At 40.6% G+C, this 19,448-nt stretch overlaps 1 protein-coding gene across 1 annotated transcript in view; it reads left to right on the top strand.

Moving 5' to 3' along the window:
- Positions 1-19,448, top strand: part of NLN (neurolysin) — a 102,893-nt gene that overhangs the window by 54,451 nt on the left and 28,994 nt on the right. Inside the window, exons 4-8 of the mRNA XM_086699872.1 lie at positions 6,085-6,192; positions 9,486-9,588; positions 10,225-10,385; positions 17,881-18,016; positions 18,956-19,322. Of these exons, the coding sequence (XP_086555998.1) occupies positions 6,085-6,192; positions 9,486-9,588; positions 10,225-10,385; positions 17,881-18,016; positions 18,956-19,322 (875 nt within the window). The remainder of the gene's footprint in view (positions 1-6,084; positions 6,193-9,485; positions 9,589-10,224; positions 10,386-17,880; positions 18,017-18,955; positions 19,323-19,448) is intronic.

Raw genomic sequence — 19,448 nt, 5'->3', positions numbered from 1 at the left:
GGTTTCTATTCTATTCCATTGGTCTATGTGTCTGTTTTTGTGCCAATACCATGCTGTCTTGATGATGACAGCTTTGTAGTAGAGGCTAAAGTCTGGGATTGTGATGCCTCCTGCTTTGGTCTTCTTCTTCAGAATTACTTTGGCTATTCGGGGGCTTTTGTGGTTCCATACAAATTTTAGGATTGATTGTTCTAGCTTCAAGAAGAATGCTGGTGCAATTTTGATTGGGATTGCGTTGAATGTGTAGATAGCTTTGGGTAGTATTGCCATTTTAACAATATTTATTCTTCCAATCCGTGAGCACGGAATGTTTTTCCATTTCTTTATATCTTCTTCAATTTCCTTCATAAGCTTTCTATAGTTTTCAGCATACAGATCTTGTACATCTTTGGTTAGGTTTATTCCTAGGTATTTTATGCTTCTTGGTGCAATTGTGAATGGGATCAGTTTCTTTATTTGTCTTTCTGTTGCTTCATTATTAGTGTATAAGAATGCAACTGATTTCTGTACCTTGATTTTGTGTCCTGCAACTTTGCTGAATTCATGTATCAGTTCTAGCAGACTTTTGAAACTAGACCACTTTCTTACACCATTCACAAAAACAAACTCAAAATGGATAAAGGACCTAAATGTGAGACAGGAAACCATCAAAACCCTAGAGGAGAAAGCAGGAAAAAGCCTCTCTGACCTCAGCCGCAGCAATTTCTTACTTGACACATCCCCAAGGGCAAGGGAATTAAAAGCAAAAATGAACTATTGGGACCTCATGAAGATAAAAAGCTTCTGCACAGCAAAGGAAACAATCAACAAAACTAAAAGGCAACTGATGGAATGGGAAAAGATATTTGCAAATGACATATCGGACAAAGGGCTAGTATCCAAAATCTATAAAGAGCTCACCAAACTCCACACCCGAAAAACAAATAATCCAGTGAAAAAAATGGGCAGCAAACATGAATAGACACTTCTCTAAAGAAGACATCCAGGGGCGCCTGGGTGGCTTAGTCGGTTAAGCGGCCGACTTCGGCTCAGGTCATGATCTCATGGTCCGTGAGTTCGAGCCCCGCGTCGGGGCTGTCTGTGCTGACAGCTCAGAGCCTGGAGCCAGTTTCAGATTCTGTGTCTCCCTCTCTCTGACCCTCCCCCGTTCATGCTCTGTCTCTCTCTGTCTTTAAAAATAAATAAACATTAAAAAAAAAATTAAAAAAAAAAAAAAAAGACATCCAGATGGCCAACAGGCACACGAAAAGATGCTCAACATCGCTCCTCATCAGGGAAATACAAATCAAAACCACACTGAGATACCACCTCATGCCAGTCAGAGTGGCTAAAATGAACAAATCAGGAGACTATAGATCCTGGCGAGGATGTGGAGAAACGGGAACCCTCTTGCACTGTTGGTGGGAATGCAAACTGGTGCAGCTGCTCTAGAAAACAGTGTGGAGTTTCCTCAAAAAATTAAAAATACACCTACCCTATGACCCAGCAATAGCATTGCTAGGAATTTACCCAAGGGATACAGGAGTGCTGATGCGTAGGGGCACTTGTACCCTAATGTTTATAGCAGCACTCTCAACAATAGCCAAATTATGGAAAGAGCCTAAATGTCCATCAACTGATGAATGGATAAAGAAATTGTGGTTTCTATACACAATGGAGTACTACGTGGCAATGAGAAAGAATGAAATATGGCCCTTTGTAACAACGTGGATGGAACTGGAGAGTGTGATGCTAAGTGAAATAAGCCATACAGAGAAAGACAGATACCATATGGTTTCACTCTTACGTGGATCCTGAGAAACTTAACAGAAACCCATGGGAGAGGGGAAGGAAAAAAAAAAGAGGTTAGAGTGGGAGAGAGCCAAAGCATAAGAGACTCTTAAAAACTGAGAACAAACTGAGGGTTGATGGGGGGTGGGAGGGAGGGGAGGGTGGGTGATGGGTATTGAGGAGGGCACCTGTTGGGATGAGCACTGGGTGTTGTATGGAAACCAGTTTGACAATAAGTTTCATATTAAAAAAAAAAAAACTTAACAAGACTATGGGGGAGGGGAAGGGGGAAAAAAAAGTTACAGAGAGGGAGGGAGGCAAACTATAAGAGACACTGGATACGGAGAACAAACTGGGAGTTGATGGGGGATGGGGGAGAGGGGAAAGTGAGTGATGGGCATTGAGGAGGGCACCTGTTGGGATGAGCACTGGGTGTTGTATGGAAACCAATTTGACAATAAGTTATGTTTAAATAAATGAACAGGAAAAAGGAGAACAAAACTTCATATATAACATATTTAAGTAAGTTATGCCTCTGTCTTAGCTTTTGCAATAGAATCTGTATTCTGTTATCTTCTCTTTGCTTTAGCATATCAGTTTTTCTAAATGATATTCAAAAGAATATACTATCTTAATTTTCAGGATTCTTTTTTTTTAATGTTTATTTATTTTAGAGATGGAGAGAGAGACAGAGCACAAGTGGGGGAGGAGCAGAGAGAGAGGGAGACACAGAATCTGAGACAGGGTCCAGGCTCTGAGCTGTCAGCACAGAGCCCGACACGGGGCTTGAACTCAGGAACAGGGAAATCAGGACCTGAGCTGAAGTCAGACGGTCAACCCACTGGGCCACCCAGGTGCCCTGGGATTCTTGTTTTTGTAAGTTTTATTTATTTTGAGAGAGAAAGAGACAGCACAAGTGGGGGTGGGGCAGAAAGAGAGGGTGAGAGAGAGAATCCCAAACAGGCTCCGCACTGTGAGCACAGAGCTCAATGTGGGGTTAGAACCCACAGGGTCATGGGAACATGACTTGAGCCAAAACCAAGAGTCAGATGCTGAACTGACTGAGCCACCCAGCCACCCCTGTTTTCAGGATTCTTTTAACACGGTTATAATTCCTACTTTGTGTACACAATATAGAATGTCCCACTGAAAAAAATTTTTATTTACATATTTTTTAAGTTTATTTATTTTGAAAGAGAGAGAGAGAGAGAGGGAGAGACAAAGAGAATCCGAAGCATTCTCCATGCTGTCAACAGAGTCCAATGAGGGGCTTGATCTCATAAACCATAAGATCATAAACTGAGCCGAAATCAAAAGTAGGATGCTCAAGGAACTAAGCCATCCAGGTGCCTCTATATATTTTACAAACTGAAAATGTGAAGGTCTTGTGAAGAAAAGGACAAAGTCATGGGATAGAAGGTGGGGAGGATTTGGGAGATATTAAGAAAATTTTCACTTATTTATAATGAAATTTTGAAGAATGATAATAAATTAAGATTTTGTAATATAGTGGTATGTGGTATATTGGGGAAAGTACCAAATTAAGAATTTGACAAATTTACTTCTATCCATTTTTACTAATAAATAGCTGAATGATCTCAGGAACTTCTCTTCAGTTTTCTTGTCTGTAAAATGAATATACAAGCATATGTGTACGTGTGTGTGTGCACGTGTGCATGGGTGCTTTCACGCTTCTATATAAAAGCTCTTTGTTACAGGAAGAGGTTAGGGGGAAACTAAATCTTGTCACCACAGAGATTAAATGAATTAAGTGCCTCTGCTGTCAGATTATATAAATTTGAAAGTTACTTCAGAGCACTTTAGGCCTTGCCCTAACCCTGAAGAGGAGAAACTTCACCCAAAGAAGCCTGAGACCTTGTTGGATTCAAGTGGATTCAATTCTTGTTCAGCAAGGATGGTGCAAGGCCAGCAGAACAGTGTAGTAAGTACTTGGGCAGTAATTCTGACCTTGCCTGGAGATTGTAAGGGAGAATATTCTTATGATCAGCTCTGGGACAGGAATGTGCTTCAGAAGCACATTTTAGAAGTGCTTAACTCCTACTAGAGCCCTCCAGAGATTGCCGAGACCTCAGAGTCTGACTGGCAGATGGTGCCTGGTTACATTTGAGTCAGAATTTTGTTAAGTGTCATTTTTGTGCCCAGTCAACTATTTCAGTACAGATGATTAGTCATATTTTAATTAGACCTAATTCAAGGCAGATTTTTCATAGAACATCCTTCTACCTGTTTATGCTTGTCTTACCTTTTTGGGGGAGTCAATAGTTTTTACCTAATCTAGACCATGAGTTTTGAGTTTACTGTGCTGAGTACGCTTCTGGGCTGTCTGAAGTAGCAGCCCTGGTGCTCCCAGATACAGCAAGTCCAGGCACTCCTAGTTGGGGAGCCCCTCCTGATGGAGCTTAGCACAGAGTGAGAATTCTGCTCGTGTCAGCTGCTGAGATATGTGAAGAGCCTCTGTTCTCAGGTCAGGGCCAGTGTGACCAGGTAAACCCAGGAACCAAGTACGTGGTACACTGCTGTGCAGCAGTGTGCCTGGCTTCTGCCTTGGCCCACTTCCCTGATGGGAAAGCCCTCTGCTCCCAATCTCAGCCTGCTCATTTGGGTCCTTCACAACTTAACCCAACTCTTGACAGGCCCTTTTCACTGCAGTTTTTTTCTGCCCCTGCTACATATATAGCTCCTGCCTAGATGCTCCCCAACCTTACAACATCCAGTGTTGTACTTTCTAGAAACTCCTATTGCCATGCCCCACACCTCAGGACATACTTTCTGGTACTGTTAAAACCAGCCTTGATAAATCCAGGTTAATCACATCCACATGAACTCTGTGATTTGAACTGCTAGCCATCCCTGAGGGAGCCAGCCCACAGCCCACTTAAGTCCCCCTGGTCATTCTGGGTTTCTTGCCATTGCAGGCACCTGCTGTGGGGACCCCAGTGTTTGCCAACACCAACTAGAGAGGGTTCCAACTCCAGTCATGCCAGCATGCTCAGAAGTTCGCCATGGATATGAAAGGAGATTATTATAGAAAAAGGAGACTTACTGTTCTCTGCCTCCACAGAGAATAAATGCAGAGGAAACTATGAGTAATGTATGCACAACAAGTGCTTTTTAGTACCAGGACATAAAATTTTTTATTGGCAGGCAAAGTGAGATACAGATTGTTATATTAAGTAGTGCCCTCAGTCAAAATACAGCTATTTGCCTGCTGCAACAAAATGTAAAAAATTACAGAATTATTGCAGCAAAGGCTTGCACCAACAGTCTAAAATGCAGACACTAAAGCTGAGCACTGTTCTTTCAAAGATATACTTAGTTGGGAAAATATAAAGTTCAGGGGTGGGCAGCCCAGGTCTTCATGGAGAGAGAGTGCACCCAATGGTAGATCTCTAAGGCTCTAGAGACAGAAGTCTCTCATTGGCTGTCACCCACACTGAGTCCATTACACCTGCTGACTCTGTCTGCAGTCCATTTCCTCCGAAGGACCATGAACTGACCAGCCATCCAGATGTGCCATGCATATTATGCCACCTGTTTTGAAGAAACATCTGGTGTTTTTATTACCTTGCTATTGCTGGGGGAATTTTCCATTCTCCTCCAAGGCCCTCCATTCTTTTGAGTGATGTTGTTTGTGTTGCTGCATAAGGGTTCAAATGTTCTGTCCAGCTTTCTTCCTTTTTGTGCAGTGTTGACTCATTTTCCCCAGACACTTGTTCATATGCTGCTTGCTGTCGTCTCTTGATCTCTCTTGCCAAACGACAGTAAGGCATTTTTGAAGTGCCGGAAGTCTTTGGCTGGGGTTTTATCCAGCTGTCCTTGTTTGGTATGTTGGCAAAAGAGTCCCACTCTCCATTTGTGTAGAATTTGCCCATTATTTCTATTCCTGCCTCTCAAGTGGAGCCAGGTTAGCCAAATGATAGAAAATTAAATCCAGATGATTCGCGATAAGGAATATGTTTTATGAAAAAGACCATGGTCATAGAGAATGCTCAGAATGAGATTATGCAAATGTTTCTATTATCACACGTTCAAGTAGTACAGACGCTCTTGATTCTAATGCAAGGCAAAGCAATTCTGGTTAGCTTTTTATTTATTTAATTTATCTCTTTTAAATGAGCAAAGCTCACTTAAGCATAAAAGAAATTAGGTCTTCAAAAGAGCCTACCTCGTAATCACCTATGTGTTTCATAGCCCAACAGAGATGATGAATAAATAAATTTGCTTTGGTCTCATAGTTGATAATATACCCATGCACTGTTGTACAGAAATGGCTGTCATGCTCTTTCATTTCAGGAAACCTGTGATCTGGGTAAGATAAAACCTGAAGCCAGAAGATATTTGGAAAAGTCAGTTAAAATGGGAAAAAGGAATGGGCTCCATCTTCCAGAACAAGTACAAAATGTGAGTTTGTTTCTTTTTTTTTTTTTTTTAATTTTTAAAAATGTTTTATTTTAAGTAGACTCCATACCCATCGTGGGGCTTGGACTCATGACCCTGAGATCAAAAGAGGCATGCTCTACCAACTGAGCCACCCAGGCACCCTGTTTATTTTTCTTATTGGAAAGAAAAAGAATAAATAAACAAAATACAACAATAGCAACAACAATAAAAAAAACAAGTAACACATTTGTAATATGGAAAATAACACATAATATTAAATCCGTTTACAGTGTATTTGGTAGTCAGTGTTTTTAAATTGTGCAACCCCTAAAAAAAAAAAAAAAGAAAGAAAAAAAAGTCTATAACTCCTGTAAACCTCATGGTGACTGACAAACAACTCATGATTTTTTTTAATCCTGTATATTTTACCTTTGTTTCACGTGTGCTGGGTTTATTTTCCCTACTGTATTTTACATTTTCTTAAAGCTAATTCCAGATCTTAATAGTTGATTTGCATCCTCACTCCCTTGGTCATACAGAGATAGCACACTCTGGTAATAAAATTTTTATGATGGAGAGTTTTATTCTTTTTCTGTCAAGATTTTATTTAAATTCAAGTTAGTTACATGTAGTGTAGTATTAGTTTCAGGAATAGAATTCACTGATTCATCACTTCCAGATAACATCCAGTGCTCATCACAAGTGCACTCCTTAATGGCCCATCATCCATCTGGCCCCTCCTGCCACCCACTTCCCCTCAGCCACCCTCAGTTTGTGCTCTATAATTAAGTCTCTTATGGTTTGCCTCCCTTTCTGTTTTTATCTTATTTTTCCTTCCCTTCCCCTATGTTCATATGATGGAGAGTTTTAATACAAGCATTTTAGAACGAAATACCCTATGATTAATACATTTAACCCTTGAACAGCCTGAGGGTCAGGGTGGTGACCCCCTGCACAGTCAGAAATACACATATAACTTCTGACTCCCCAGAAATTTAACTACTAAAGTCTCCTATTGACCAGGAACTTTATCCATAATGTAGTCAATTAACTTGTATTTTGTATGTTTTGTGTTTTATATACTGTATTCTTAAAGAAGGCCAGAAAAAAGAAGATGTTACTGAGAAAATTGTAAGCAAAAGAAAAAACACTGACAGGACTGAAATTTATTTACTGAAAAAAATCTGTATATATGTGGACCCAGATAGTTCAAATCTCTGTTGTTCAAGGGCCAACTGCATATACCTTTTAAAGCCAGAGAGATTAGCTACTGAAAAGTGCTTCTCACATTGTCTCTTGTCTAATGCTGATCACACCTTCCAGTTTAGTAAACTCAGCTGTAGAATTAACTCATTCTTCTTGGACAGGAAAAACAAACCCATGATTTGTTTCCAGGTCATTCTTCTATTCTCCTGTTCCAGTAGAACAGGAAATAACCAAGTGATGTTCAGCATAGTAGATACAACTGAAGGTACCACTGACATACGGGGACCTTTCTGTCACCCAGATGCCCAGATGCCCTTTGAACACCTTGTGTCTTTACCTCGTTATAGGAGCAATGTGACTGATCTCACTTATCTGACCTTTTGTCTTCCTGGTCACTCATCAAATCTATTTGGGGCATGAACACTGTATTAGTTAAAATGTGTTTACTTACAGCTCACAAAACCCTGTTGACACAGTTTAAACAACAGGAGATTTATTTGCTTGTATAACTGGGAAGTTCCACCATCCAGAAGGACATAGAGAAGTCTCCATCAAACCTCCCCTCATGTCTTAGTGGTGGCCCAGATTGGATCATATGCCAAATCCCAAATCCCCTTTTAGTGAGGATAATGCCAGGCCTGGCTTACCTGAACCAGTCCCATCCCAATTGATATCCTAACTGGCACAGAGTCACACCCCTGGAACTTCAGATAGGATCAGGTCCCACCCAGTCTACATGGCTACTGTAGAATGAGGGAGAGGGGAAGGGAGTTTGGGGTGACAACCAGAGTGTCCAAAAACAATATTGCGCAGTATGTGTTAAGTCAGCCGACTCAAATTTAGCATGCAACAGAATTACCTGGAAAACTTTTAAAGCTCTGAGTACAGGGCTTCATGTCTGAGAGTTTGTGTTTTCATTGGTTTGGTGTGAATCTCAAGAATATGCATTTCTGGGGCACCTGGATGGCTCACTTGGTTGAGCATCCAACTTTTGATTTCAGCTCAGGTCATGATCTCATAGATGTGCGATCGAGCCCTGCTTCAGGCTCTACACTGGGCATGGAGCCCATTTAAGATTCTCTCTTCATCTTCCTCTGCCCCTCTCTCTCTCTTCTGTCTCTCAAGAAAAAAAAAAAAAAAAAGAATATGCATTTCTAATAAATTCCCAGGTGATATTGAGGCTTCTGGTCAGGCCCATGCTTTGAGAACCATTATGGTTTATGTAAATTTCATTATCTAGCATTTTTAGAAGATGGGACAGGTTAATAAAAATGTCTCATGTTTTTTTCTTGTGGTTTCCTTTTTTTTCTTCCTTTGATTTCCCACTTAATAGTTTTTATACATATGTTAGGTCCCATAAATCACCTCAGTTTACAAAGCTCTGTAACACTAAGATATAGCCTTTTTTCCAAAGCAACTATAGAATTAATTTGCACTTCTTATCTCTTGGTTTACTTCAGCACCAAATACTGATTTCTACATTAAAACTTTGAATTGGAAAAGATTAGAAATATGTTAATTATTAATAGGCTACTAGATTGATCCATTCACCCAGCAACTATTTATTTTGTGTATATACCATGTGCCAGAGTGCACTTTGACTATCCCTCCTAAATTTATTTAGCTCTTACAAGTTTACAGCTAATTTCTACTGCATCACTGGAATTGCCTTTTTGTACATGTTGCATACAGATACTCATGGACATAGCAGAGAAGACTGCAAGGGAACTGTTGTATCAAGCATATCTTTATTTTTTTTTTAACATTTATTTATTTATTTTGAGAGAGAGAGAGAACACAAGCAGGGGAGGGACAGAGGGAGAGGGAGAGAGAGGATCCTAAGCAGACTTTGCACTGTCAGCACGGAGTCTGATGTAGGGCTCGAACTCACAAACCTTGAGATTAAAACCTGAGCTGAAATCAAGAGTCAGACGCTCAACCGACTGACCACCCAAGCACTCCTCAAGTATGCCTTTAAAAAAAGTACTTCCTGATAGTTGGGTATAGAAGCCAGTCTTCATATAAAAGTGAAACTTACTTGACCAATGACAATAAAAATCAAAGTTTCATTTTATTGTTCATATTCTGTATTTGTATCCTCTGTTCAGGAAATCAAAGCAATGAAGAAAAGAATGAGTGAGCTATGTATTGACTTCAACAAAAATCTCAATGAGGACGATACCTTCCTTGTATTTTCTAAGGCCGAACTTGGTAAAATCCTGTGCTTTTTTTTTTTTTTTTTCTGGATTAAATAATATAATTTAGGCAAATAATGTTACCTCATAATTTGTCAAATCAGAGTTGAAAGAATTTTTTAAAAAATGAACCAGTGCCTTCTACAGAGCCCATCATGCCTTCCACAGAAAAGACAACCAAACCATGCATACATAGATTTTATGCTAATAAGAGTGTATACTGTTTTTAGAGACAGTCCAAAGGAGATTTCATAATATTTCTTGGTAAATTACACTGGTATTTAACAGCCTTCAGTGCCTTGACATTTTTTTGCCTTATAATGTCCCCTACATTGTCACTTAACCTACTGTCTTCTTAATCTGTTCTGGATCTTTCTTGGCTTAATTTTGCCTGTTCTCCATCAAAACACCATCTGCACCAGTGCACTGAAGCCTATTCATGTTTTCAATTACCACCTCCTAAGCCACCTGTCTTCTAACTACCACCCCCAATCCGGTAACATCCAAATGATATTATAAGGATTGTCATTATTTTACTTGAACTTCAATTACTCTACAGAATTCCTAGAGATTCTTAAAGGCACCATGCCAATGCTAAATCAACCAATAATGAGTGGAAAAAATTGATGTATGAGAAAATGATTTTTTGCAGGTGCTCTTCCTGATGATTTCATTGACAGTTTAGAAAAGACAGATGATGACAAGTATAAAATTACTTTAAAATATCCACACTATTTTCCTGTCATGAAGAAATGTTGCATCCCTGAAACCAGAAGGAAGATGGAAATGGCTTTTAATACAAGGTGCAAAGAGGTACTCTAAATGTTTGTCTTTTGTCTTTATGGGAGATTTTAAGAAAGAGGTTTGCTTTGTTTACCAGTGTCAGAGTTAGCTCAGAGACCAGTACACTTATTTGTGTGAGTATTATGCCTTCTAATTCCTGAAAGCTTTTAGCTTTTCCCTTGCTCATTAGCAGCCTCAGTGTGGCCATATCCTATGCTATTCTAATAAAAATAGAATGGGTTAAATAAACTAAAAGTTGTATTCTTTCACTAAGTTGCTAGTCAAGGGCTCGTGGAGCACCTGTCTTCACCAAGTGACTTCCAAGGCCATTCCAGCTGTCACCATTTCCCAGCTTCTTGGGAAGAAGGAAAATAAAGACAGCACTTTTAAGAAGACCTGGAAATGACATACATCAACTCCATTCACATCCCATTGACTCAAGATTCCATCATGTAGCCATATCTAGCTGCAGGAGAACCTGGGAAGTATAGACTTTAGTTGGCAGTCTTTGGCTTAGCTCAGGGAATTCTATTACCAAAAAAGGAAGAAATAGAAATGCATTCTTAGAGTCAACTAGCCAGCTCCACCACAGTCTGCCTCTCTAGCTCTGCAGATAACTCCTTTTTTCCCCCACATATAGAACCTATTCACCATATGTCAGATTCTAACCAGTTACTGCCTTGAGCTCAAACCCCTGGATGTCTGGAGTCCTCCCCACTTGTAGCTTCTCATTATCTAGCAGCCTGTGAAAGAGAGGGCAAGTTGTCTGGTCCATTCATCCCCACCATGCACACCCACTGATAGAATAGGAACAGAATAACCACACTAAAAGCTCCTATTTGGAAAAGGAAAGCATGAGAAACATAGGCCCATACCAGTTTTCAAAAAGCTCTGGTGAAGTTCCTTGGATAGCTCATTAAAGTTATTTGGGTTTTTTTTCCAATAGGAGTTTGTTTTAGCAATTGTACTCCATGACGCCTGGTTTTACCTGCCAGAAATTCTTTCTTTCCTGTTACCTTCCATGACCATATCCTGGGCAGCTACTAATAAAGATGCCTGCTGATGCTGGTTTGACACCTGAGGATTGCTTTAGGGATCAAATAACCTCAAGCTTTTGTAGGCCAAGCTCATGATGCCTTTGGTAATACAATTCCCTCAAAAACTTAGTAGGTTTATTGTCTGTTTGCTTCTAGTCAGATCCATGTTAAAACGTTTACACCCAAATAATGTTTTGGTCAACATTTCTTAAACCTACCAGATCTTTTTATATTGGCTCCTATATCCTATCCATCCTGCTTTTTTTCAATTTAATGGAGTCTGTTTTGGGGCCTTCTGAAACAGTAGGCTTGAGGAGGAAGGCAACATTCTCAAATGCATCTCTACAATTCAGTAACTCTGAGTGACAGTCTTTTCTCCCAATGTTAGGAGTACAGAGCAGTCAGCTTTTCCAGCCGTCTGAAGGCCCAGATTGTAGGCCATAGACAGAATCTCTGCTGGGAGAAGTCTTTTCCTTCCATCTTTGCAAACTGATCGCTTCTCACTTGAGAACTTGAGTTCATCTCTCTTATGTAGTCTTTCTAAAAGCCACAGATAACAACAAACGTGCACCAACATTGTTAGTTTTCCCCCAACAGTTCCCCTAGAGCTAAGACTCTGTAGGTAATTGCCCTGCCTTCCAAGTAATGCTATGAAATAACTTTAACAAATGTTACCATGGGGTATAAGGATTGTCACCCTCCCAGCTTGCACTGTCTTTGTCCTTACCTTCCATTCCCGTACATTTTTCATTTTTCTTATAGCAATACCCTATTCCTAATATCAGCCTCTGTGGGTATAAGGTTACAGGTTAAGCAGCTAACAAAAGCCAGCCAAAAGCATAGTGACTCAAATGAGATAAAAGTTATTTCTCTTGAGAAAGGATTAGTGGTTGGCAGAGGTTGGGGACACTGGAGAGTTGCTGTTTAATGGTTACCAAGTTTCCGTTTGGAGTGTTGGAAAAGTTTTGGAAACAGATAGTAGTAGTGGTTGCACAATAGCATAAATACAATTTGTGCTACTGAATTGTACACTGAAAAATGTTTAAAATGGGAGTTCCAGCGGGAGTGAGAGCAGAGAGCCCTGAGCAGCCCAGCCCCCACTGGCCAGTTCGCATGACACCCCGAGGAGATGCAGCTACCTCAGCCAGCCCAGTCACCATCACAGCCACCACAAGCAGGGAGAGGGGGACCCAGCCCTCACCCACCCTCTGCTCTGCAGACCCTAGGCCCCCTCACCTCCATGGTCAGCAGAGACAGGTCATCACAATGAAGATTTTCGGAACTGTCAAGTGGTTCAGCATGTAAGAAACAATTGTGGTTTCATCAACAGGAATGAGACCAAGGAAGATGCGTTTCTGCTCCAGACTGCCATAAAGAATAACCCAGTGTGGGCGCACCTGAGTGGCTCAGTGGGTTAAGCATCTGACTCTTGATTTCAGCTCAGGTCATGATTTCATGGTTGTGGGATCGAGCCCCACATTGGGTTCCATGTTGAGCATGGAGCCTGCTTGAGATTCTCTGTCCCTCTCTCTTTGTCCCTCTGCCCCATTCATGTGTGCTTTCTCTCTCTCTCTCTCCCTCTCTCAAAATAAATAAATAAACATTAAAAAAAAAAAAGAATAACCCAGGGAGATACCTGCACATTGTAGGAGAGGGAGAGACTGGAGTTTGGTGTTGGAGAAGGAAAGGGTATGGAGGCAGCAAATGTGACAGGCCCTCATGGAGCCCCAGCGCTAGGCAGTAAATGCACAGCTGATGGTAACTGTTACTGATTCTCTGTCATGGGGCTCCTCCCCACAGTTACCCACAGAAGTACCAGAATAGTGAGGTGGGGGCTGGGAGAGAAGGGCTGGAACGGTGCTCGCAAAGGCCAGACCCTACCACGCCTGCCCTCCTGCAGGCCATGGTTCCTACCTGCCAGGGGTGGCAACCAGTCTTCCAACCCTCCCGTGCAGGGAGAAGTGCTGGAGGGCACTGGCAAGCAGAGTGAAGGAGAGCAAGGCAGACCACGACTCCACAGGGGTCCTCCTCACCAGAGACAGCCTAGAGAGGATGGCAGTGAAGACAGTAAGGAAAATCAAGATGAGACCCAATGTCAGCAGCCACCTCAGGGTCACTGCCGATACAACTTCAGCGACCCATACAGACAACCAGAAAACCCTAAACCACAAGATGGCACGGAGACCAAAGCAGCCAAATCTACAGGCTGAGAAGTAGTCTGCTGGCTGAGTAAATGCCGGCTTACCTTCTCTACCATCATATGGTTTCATCCTTCCACAAGAAGTGAATATGAAATTCCAACAATAAGAAATGAACAAGGAGTACCTGGGTAGCTCAGTCGGTTATGTATTTGGCTCAGGTCATGATCTCAGTTCATGAGTTTGAGTCCCGCATTGGGCGCTGTGCTGACAGCTCCGAGCCTGCAGTCTGCTTCAGATTCTGTCTCTCTCTCCCTGCCCATGCCCTGCTTGTTCTCTGTCTCGCAAATGTAAAAATTAAAACATAAAAAAAAAAAAAAAAAAAGAAATGGACAAAAGATTGGAGCTGAAGACCTGAAGTGCTTGCCTTTTGTCCATTAAACAGATAACTAAAACTTCTAATCTGCATTATCTATGCAACATGGGGTTTTTATTATTTTTACCTAAAGACATCTCTTTTTGGTAATGACCAATATTTTTTTTAAATTTAAGCCTGATTTTTCTCAATATGTCTTTTTTTTTTTTTTTTTTTTTTTTAAACGTTTATTTATTTTTGGGACAGAGAGAGACAGAGCATGAACGGGGGAGGGGCAGAGAGAGAGGGAGACACAGAATCGGAAACAGGCTCCAGGCTCTGAGCCATCAGCCCAGAGCCTGACGCGGGGCTCGAACTCACGGACCGCGAGATCGTGACCTGGCTGAAGTCGGACGCTTAACCGACTGCGCCACCCAGGCGCCCCTCAATATGTCTTTAAAGGTTTTTAAACTGTTTTCCTATCTGGTCAAGTTGAGATTTTTAAGAACCTCATTTTTAATGTGTAATGAAAGTTTACAACTTGATTTTTTCAAAAAGTGATTTTTTCAAAAAGTCAACAGTTGGCAAGCGCCTGTTAATAAAGGTCTTAAATAATTTTTAAATAGTTAAAATGGCATATTTTACGTTATATATGTTTTACCACAATATTTTTTAAGTTTATTTGTTTTTTGAGAGAAAGAGCATGAGTGGGGAGGGGCAGAGAGAGGGGGACAGAGGATTCAAAGCAGGCTCCAAGGCTCCACGCCGACAGCAGTGAGCTTGTCGCAGGGTTCAGACTCCCAAACTACCAGACCATGACCCAAGTCAAAATTGGACATTCAACCAACTGAGCCATCCAAGTGCCCCTGTTTTACACAATTTTTAAAGAAAGGTTTATTTGCCTTGCAACTAACTACATAGATGAGTGATCTGCCCTGGAAGGGATAGTTCTGCAGTCCTCACTATTGTGGCTTTTAAGGTCATCATCATCTGCATTTAACAGCTGGTGAGATAAGCCTCTATGAAGAGATGAGCCAGGAATTTCACTCATCACCTCATTGACAGTCCCTTGTCCCATTGTATATCACGTGGCCACAACTAGTTTTAAGGAAGGGTAGGGAAGGCAGTCAAGGTACCATGTGTCCGGCAAAACCTCAGGAAATTCTATTACTATAAGAAAGAATGGGGGAGGGTGAGTATTTGGAGAAAATTGGCAGTCCAGAGAGGTCTGGGAAAACTGAAAAAGATGGAAGAAAAACTCAAACTAGTTAATTATATTTTTCCCTCCTGCCCCCTTCCTCAAACTAGTTAATTTTAGAACTTGGAGAATTATATCACGTGTTTCTCTTATCCATGTTTCCATACTTGAAGTTTTTTTTTTGTTTTGTTTTGTTACTTCAGAGCGTGTATGAACAGGGGAGAGGGGGAGAGAGAGAAAGAGAATCTTAAGCATGGCTCCATGCTCAGCACAGAGCCCAATGCAGGGCTTGATTTCATAACCCTGGGATCATGATCTGAGCCAAAATCAAGAGTCAGATGCTGAACTGACTATATGTAGTATTTGCTCTTGTACCAGGTACTTTTCTGTACACTTGACCTATATTCTTACTTGAATCTTCATTATCACACTGTGCCTTAGCTACTTTTATTATCCACATCTTACAAACGAAATAATTAAGCTTGGAAAGGTTAAAGGACTTCTCAAAGGCTCAAATGGTGGAGCCTAATTATGAACCCAGGTAGACTAACCCCAGCGTGTGATCTTCTTTAGAAACATGTCTGTAAATAAATTTGCTGATGTAATCATTGGGGGTAATTTTTCTTTAGCCCCAACATTTATTTGCTTTCTCCATGGGATTACTCTTCCTTTTGTTGTTAAAATAAATAAAGCAATATCATTATTTGTATTCTTAATACATACAGAAAGAAAAAAAAAATGTTTGTTATAATTTGAGACAAATCCCTGAAGCATTTGTAAGTGTAGAGAGTTCTACGGCATTAAGTCCATTCACATTGTTCTGCAACAGTCACCACCATGGGTCTTCAGACTTGCTCATCTTTCTCATCTAAGACTCTGTACCCATTAAACACTAACTCCGAATCCTCCTGCCCCCTCCCCGTGGCATCCGCTGTTCTACTTTTTGGCTCTATGAATTTGACTCCTCTAGGAACCTCATGTAAGTGGAATCAGAATATTTATCCTTTTGTGACTGCCTTATTTTACTTAGCATAATGTCTTCAAGGTTTATCCATATTTTAGCGTGTGTCAAAATTTCTTTTCCTTTTTAAGATGGAATAATATTCCATTATACGTATATACCACATTTTCTTTTTTTTTTAATTTCTTTTTTTTAATGTTTATTTATCTTTGAGAGAAAGACAGAGCGCAAGCTGGGGATGGGTAGAGAGAGAGGGAGACACAGAATGCAAAGTGGGCTCCAGGCTCGAGCTATCAGCACAGAGCCCAACGCGGGGCTTGAACTCACGAATGGCAAGGTCATGACCCGAGCTGAAGTCAGATGCTTAACCGACTGAGCCACCCAGATGCCCCTTTCTTCTTCGTCTTTTTTTTTTTATGTTTATTTTTGAGACAGACAGAGAGAAACAGAGTGCAAGTGGGGGAGGGGCAGAGAGAGACACACAGAATCTGAAGAGGCTCCAGGCTCCAAGCTGTCAACATAGAGCCTGACGTGGGGCTTGAACTCACAAACTGTGAGATCATGACCTGAGCCAAAGTCAGATACTCAACTGACTAAGCCACCCAGGTGCCCCACATTTTCTTTTTCCATTCATCCACTGATGGACATTTGGGATGCTTTCACCACTTGGCTGATATTCATATAATGCTGTAGTGAACACAGGTGTACAAATATCTGTTTGAGTGCTTGCTTCCGCTCTTTGGGATGTATACCCCCAAGTGAAATTGCTGTATCATATGGTAATTATGTGTTTAATTTTTTGAGGAATTGCAATACTGTTTTCCATAGCAGCTATACTTTTTACATTCACATCAGTAATACACAGAGTTTCCAAATTCTTCACATCCTCATTAATACTATTTTTTTAAATAGCCATACTATACGTGAAGTTAAAGTGACAAATTTACATATATATATATACATATATATATACATATATACATATATATATATACATATATACATATATATATAAATATATATATATATATTTAACCACCAAAAAAACAGCTTAATATACATATACATTTGTTATAGTCTTGTCAATGAAATTAAATGTGGAATCACTGTGGTCCTTAAGAATACATTTTAATACATTTTAACTCTTTTTTTTTTAATGTTTATTTATTTTTGAGAGAGAGACAGAGTGCGAGCATCTGAGGGGCAGAGAGAGAGGGAGACACAGAATCCAAAGCAGGCTCTAGGCTCTGAGCTGTCAGCACAGAGCCTGATTCAGGGCTCAAACTCACAAATCATGAGATCATGACCTGAGCCGAAGTCAGACACTTAACCTACATCCTACACCCTAATACATTTTAACTCTTAAGTTTACAGTACCTAAAATTTTATTAAGACCTCATAGGAGTCCCCTGAGGCTTAAAAAGTCAATTATTTCAGAAATAAAATTGGATCGTGAATTTTTTTTTAAATATTTATTTTTGAGAGAGAGAGAGCACAAGCAGGGGAGGGGCAGAAAAAAAGAGGGAGATACAGAATCCAAAGCAGGCTCCAGGCTCTGAGCTGTCAGCACAAAGTCCGATGCAGGGCTCAAACCCATGAATTGTGAGATAATGACCTGAGCTGAAGTTGGACCTTTAACTGACTGAGCCATCGAGGTACCCCTGGATCATGAATTTTAAAAATGTCTGTAACACTGAAATGGAGTAATTTATTACAAGGTTGAGATGGTCTAAAAATATTTGACAGTTTACCAACCCCAAAACACATGTAATAACTTCCTTTTAGTTCTTTGGATCCAGTGAATTATTAATCTTTGTTTTTGTTGTTTATTACCAGGAAAACACCTTAATTCTGCAGCAGCTACTGCCACTGCGGGCCAAGGTAGCCAAACTCCTCGGCTACAGCACACATGCTGACTTTGTCCTTGAAATGAACACTGCAAAGAGTACAAGCCATGTTACAGCCTTTCTAGGTTGGGTCTCTTTTAAATCTGTTTTGTATTTCCATTTTTCTTTGTCTTTGAGTGTTGAACTGTATTTGGCTAACTGTGTATGTTCTTATTATGTATTTATCCTTTACTCTTTGTCACATATGTAAGATAAACGTGTGTTTGGTCCTGTAGGGGACATGGCAATTTGAAAGGGAGCCCCAGAGTATAAAGTGAAGCCAACAGCATGAGGAATGCTGTGAGGAGAAAGAAGGAAACTTAGGGAGTATACAAAGCGATACAGTTCTGACTAAAACTGTGAGAGCGTGTGTGAATACAGGCGGCAAGAGGGTAACTCAGATGGGAATATGCCAATTTTAAATTAAAATAAATTAGGGAGAAATTAAAATAGAATTAACCACAGTGTATAAATTGTGGCATCCATCTAAAAAGTGGAATTGCTAAAAGTGTCCAATTAGACGTTCTTCATAGGAAGGGATCAGTGATAAACCCATGGCTGTTTAGGCTTTGAGTAGTTTTTACTAATAGTGATCCCAGGTCACATCTGATTTATTTTCCCTGGCTTTTTCAGGAGTCTAATCTCATTGAAGAATAATCATGTATATGAGCTGGTCGCACTATTGTTTTGTTTCCTGAATTATAACACTCTGGAGTCAGAGTTCTCTGAGATAAACTTGAGCTTTGTTGATGGTGTGAGGAAGTTGTGGCCTGGTTTGGCTGGTGCTAAAAAAAATGGGAGGGCAAGGAGCCATGAAATAAATTACCCTGAAAAGAACAGCCGTGCTGTCATAACAGAGCCTGCTATCCATCCCTCCCTCCCTCTTTCCTTCCGCCCTTCCTTGCTCCCAATTATCTGTATCAAGTATTCAAAGCAGGAAGCACCATGCTAAAACAGCAGTATATGTATGAATGTGCTTGCTACCAGAAGCAGTAAATCACTGACTTTTCTCACTTCCCTCACAGATGATTTAAGCCAGAAATTAAAACCCTTGGGTGAGGCAGAGCGAGAGTTTATTTTGAATTTGAAGAAAAAGGAATGTGAAGAGAGAGGTTTTGAATACGATGGGAAAATCAACGCCTGGGATCTCCATTACTACATGACTCAGACGGAAGAACTCAAGTATTCCATAGATCAAGAGATACTCAAGGAATACTTCCCAATTGAAGTGGTCACTGAAGGCTTACTCAACATCTACCAGGAGTTGTTGGGGCTTTCATTTGAGCAAGTGGCAGATGCTCACGTGTGGAATACAAGTGTTACACTTTACACTGTGAAGGATAAAGCCACAGGAGAAGTACTGGGACAGTTCTACTTGGACCTCTATCCAAGGTACTGAGGATCACATTGTTGGAAGGAAGGGACCTTAGGGATTCAGTTCCTACCCAGATTAAGACTCTTGTCTTCCAGAGTTCTCTTGTGTGGTTCTCCATAATGCGAGTAGAGATACAGGCTCTG

Source organism: Puma concolor, chromosome A1 (genome assembly GCF_028749965.1).
Source record: "Puma concolor isolate L17-30 chromosome A1, mPumCon1.1.hap2, whole genome shotgun sequence".
Lineage (NCBI taxonomy): Eukaryota > Metazoa > Chordata > Mammalia > Carnivora > Felidae > Puma > Puma concolor.
The sequence above is the reverse complement of the archived record's forward strand: the minus strand, read 5'-3'. Positions and strand labels throughout refer to the sequence as shown.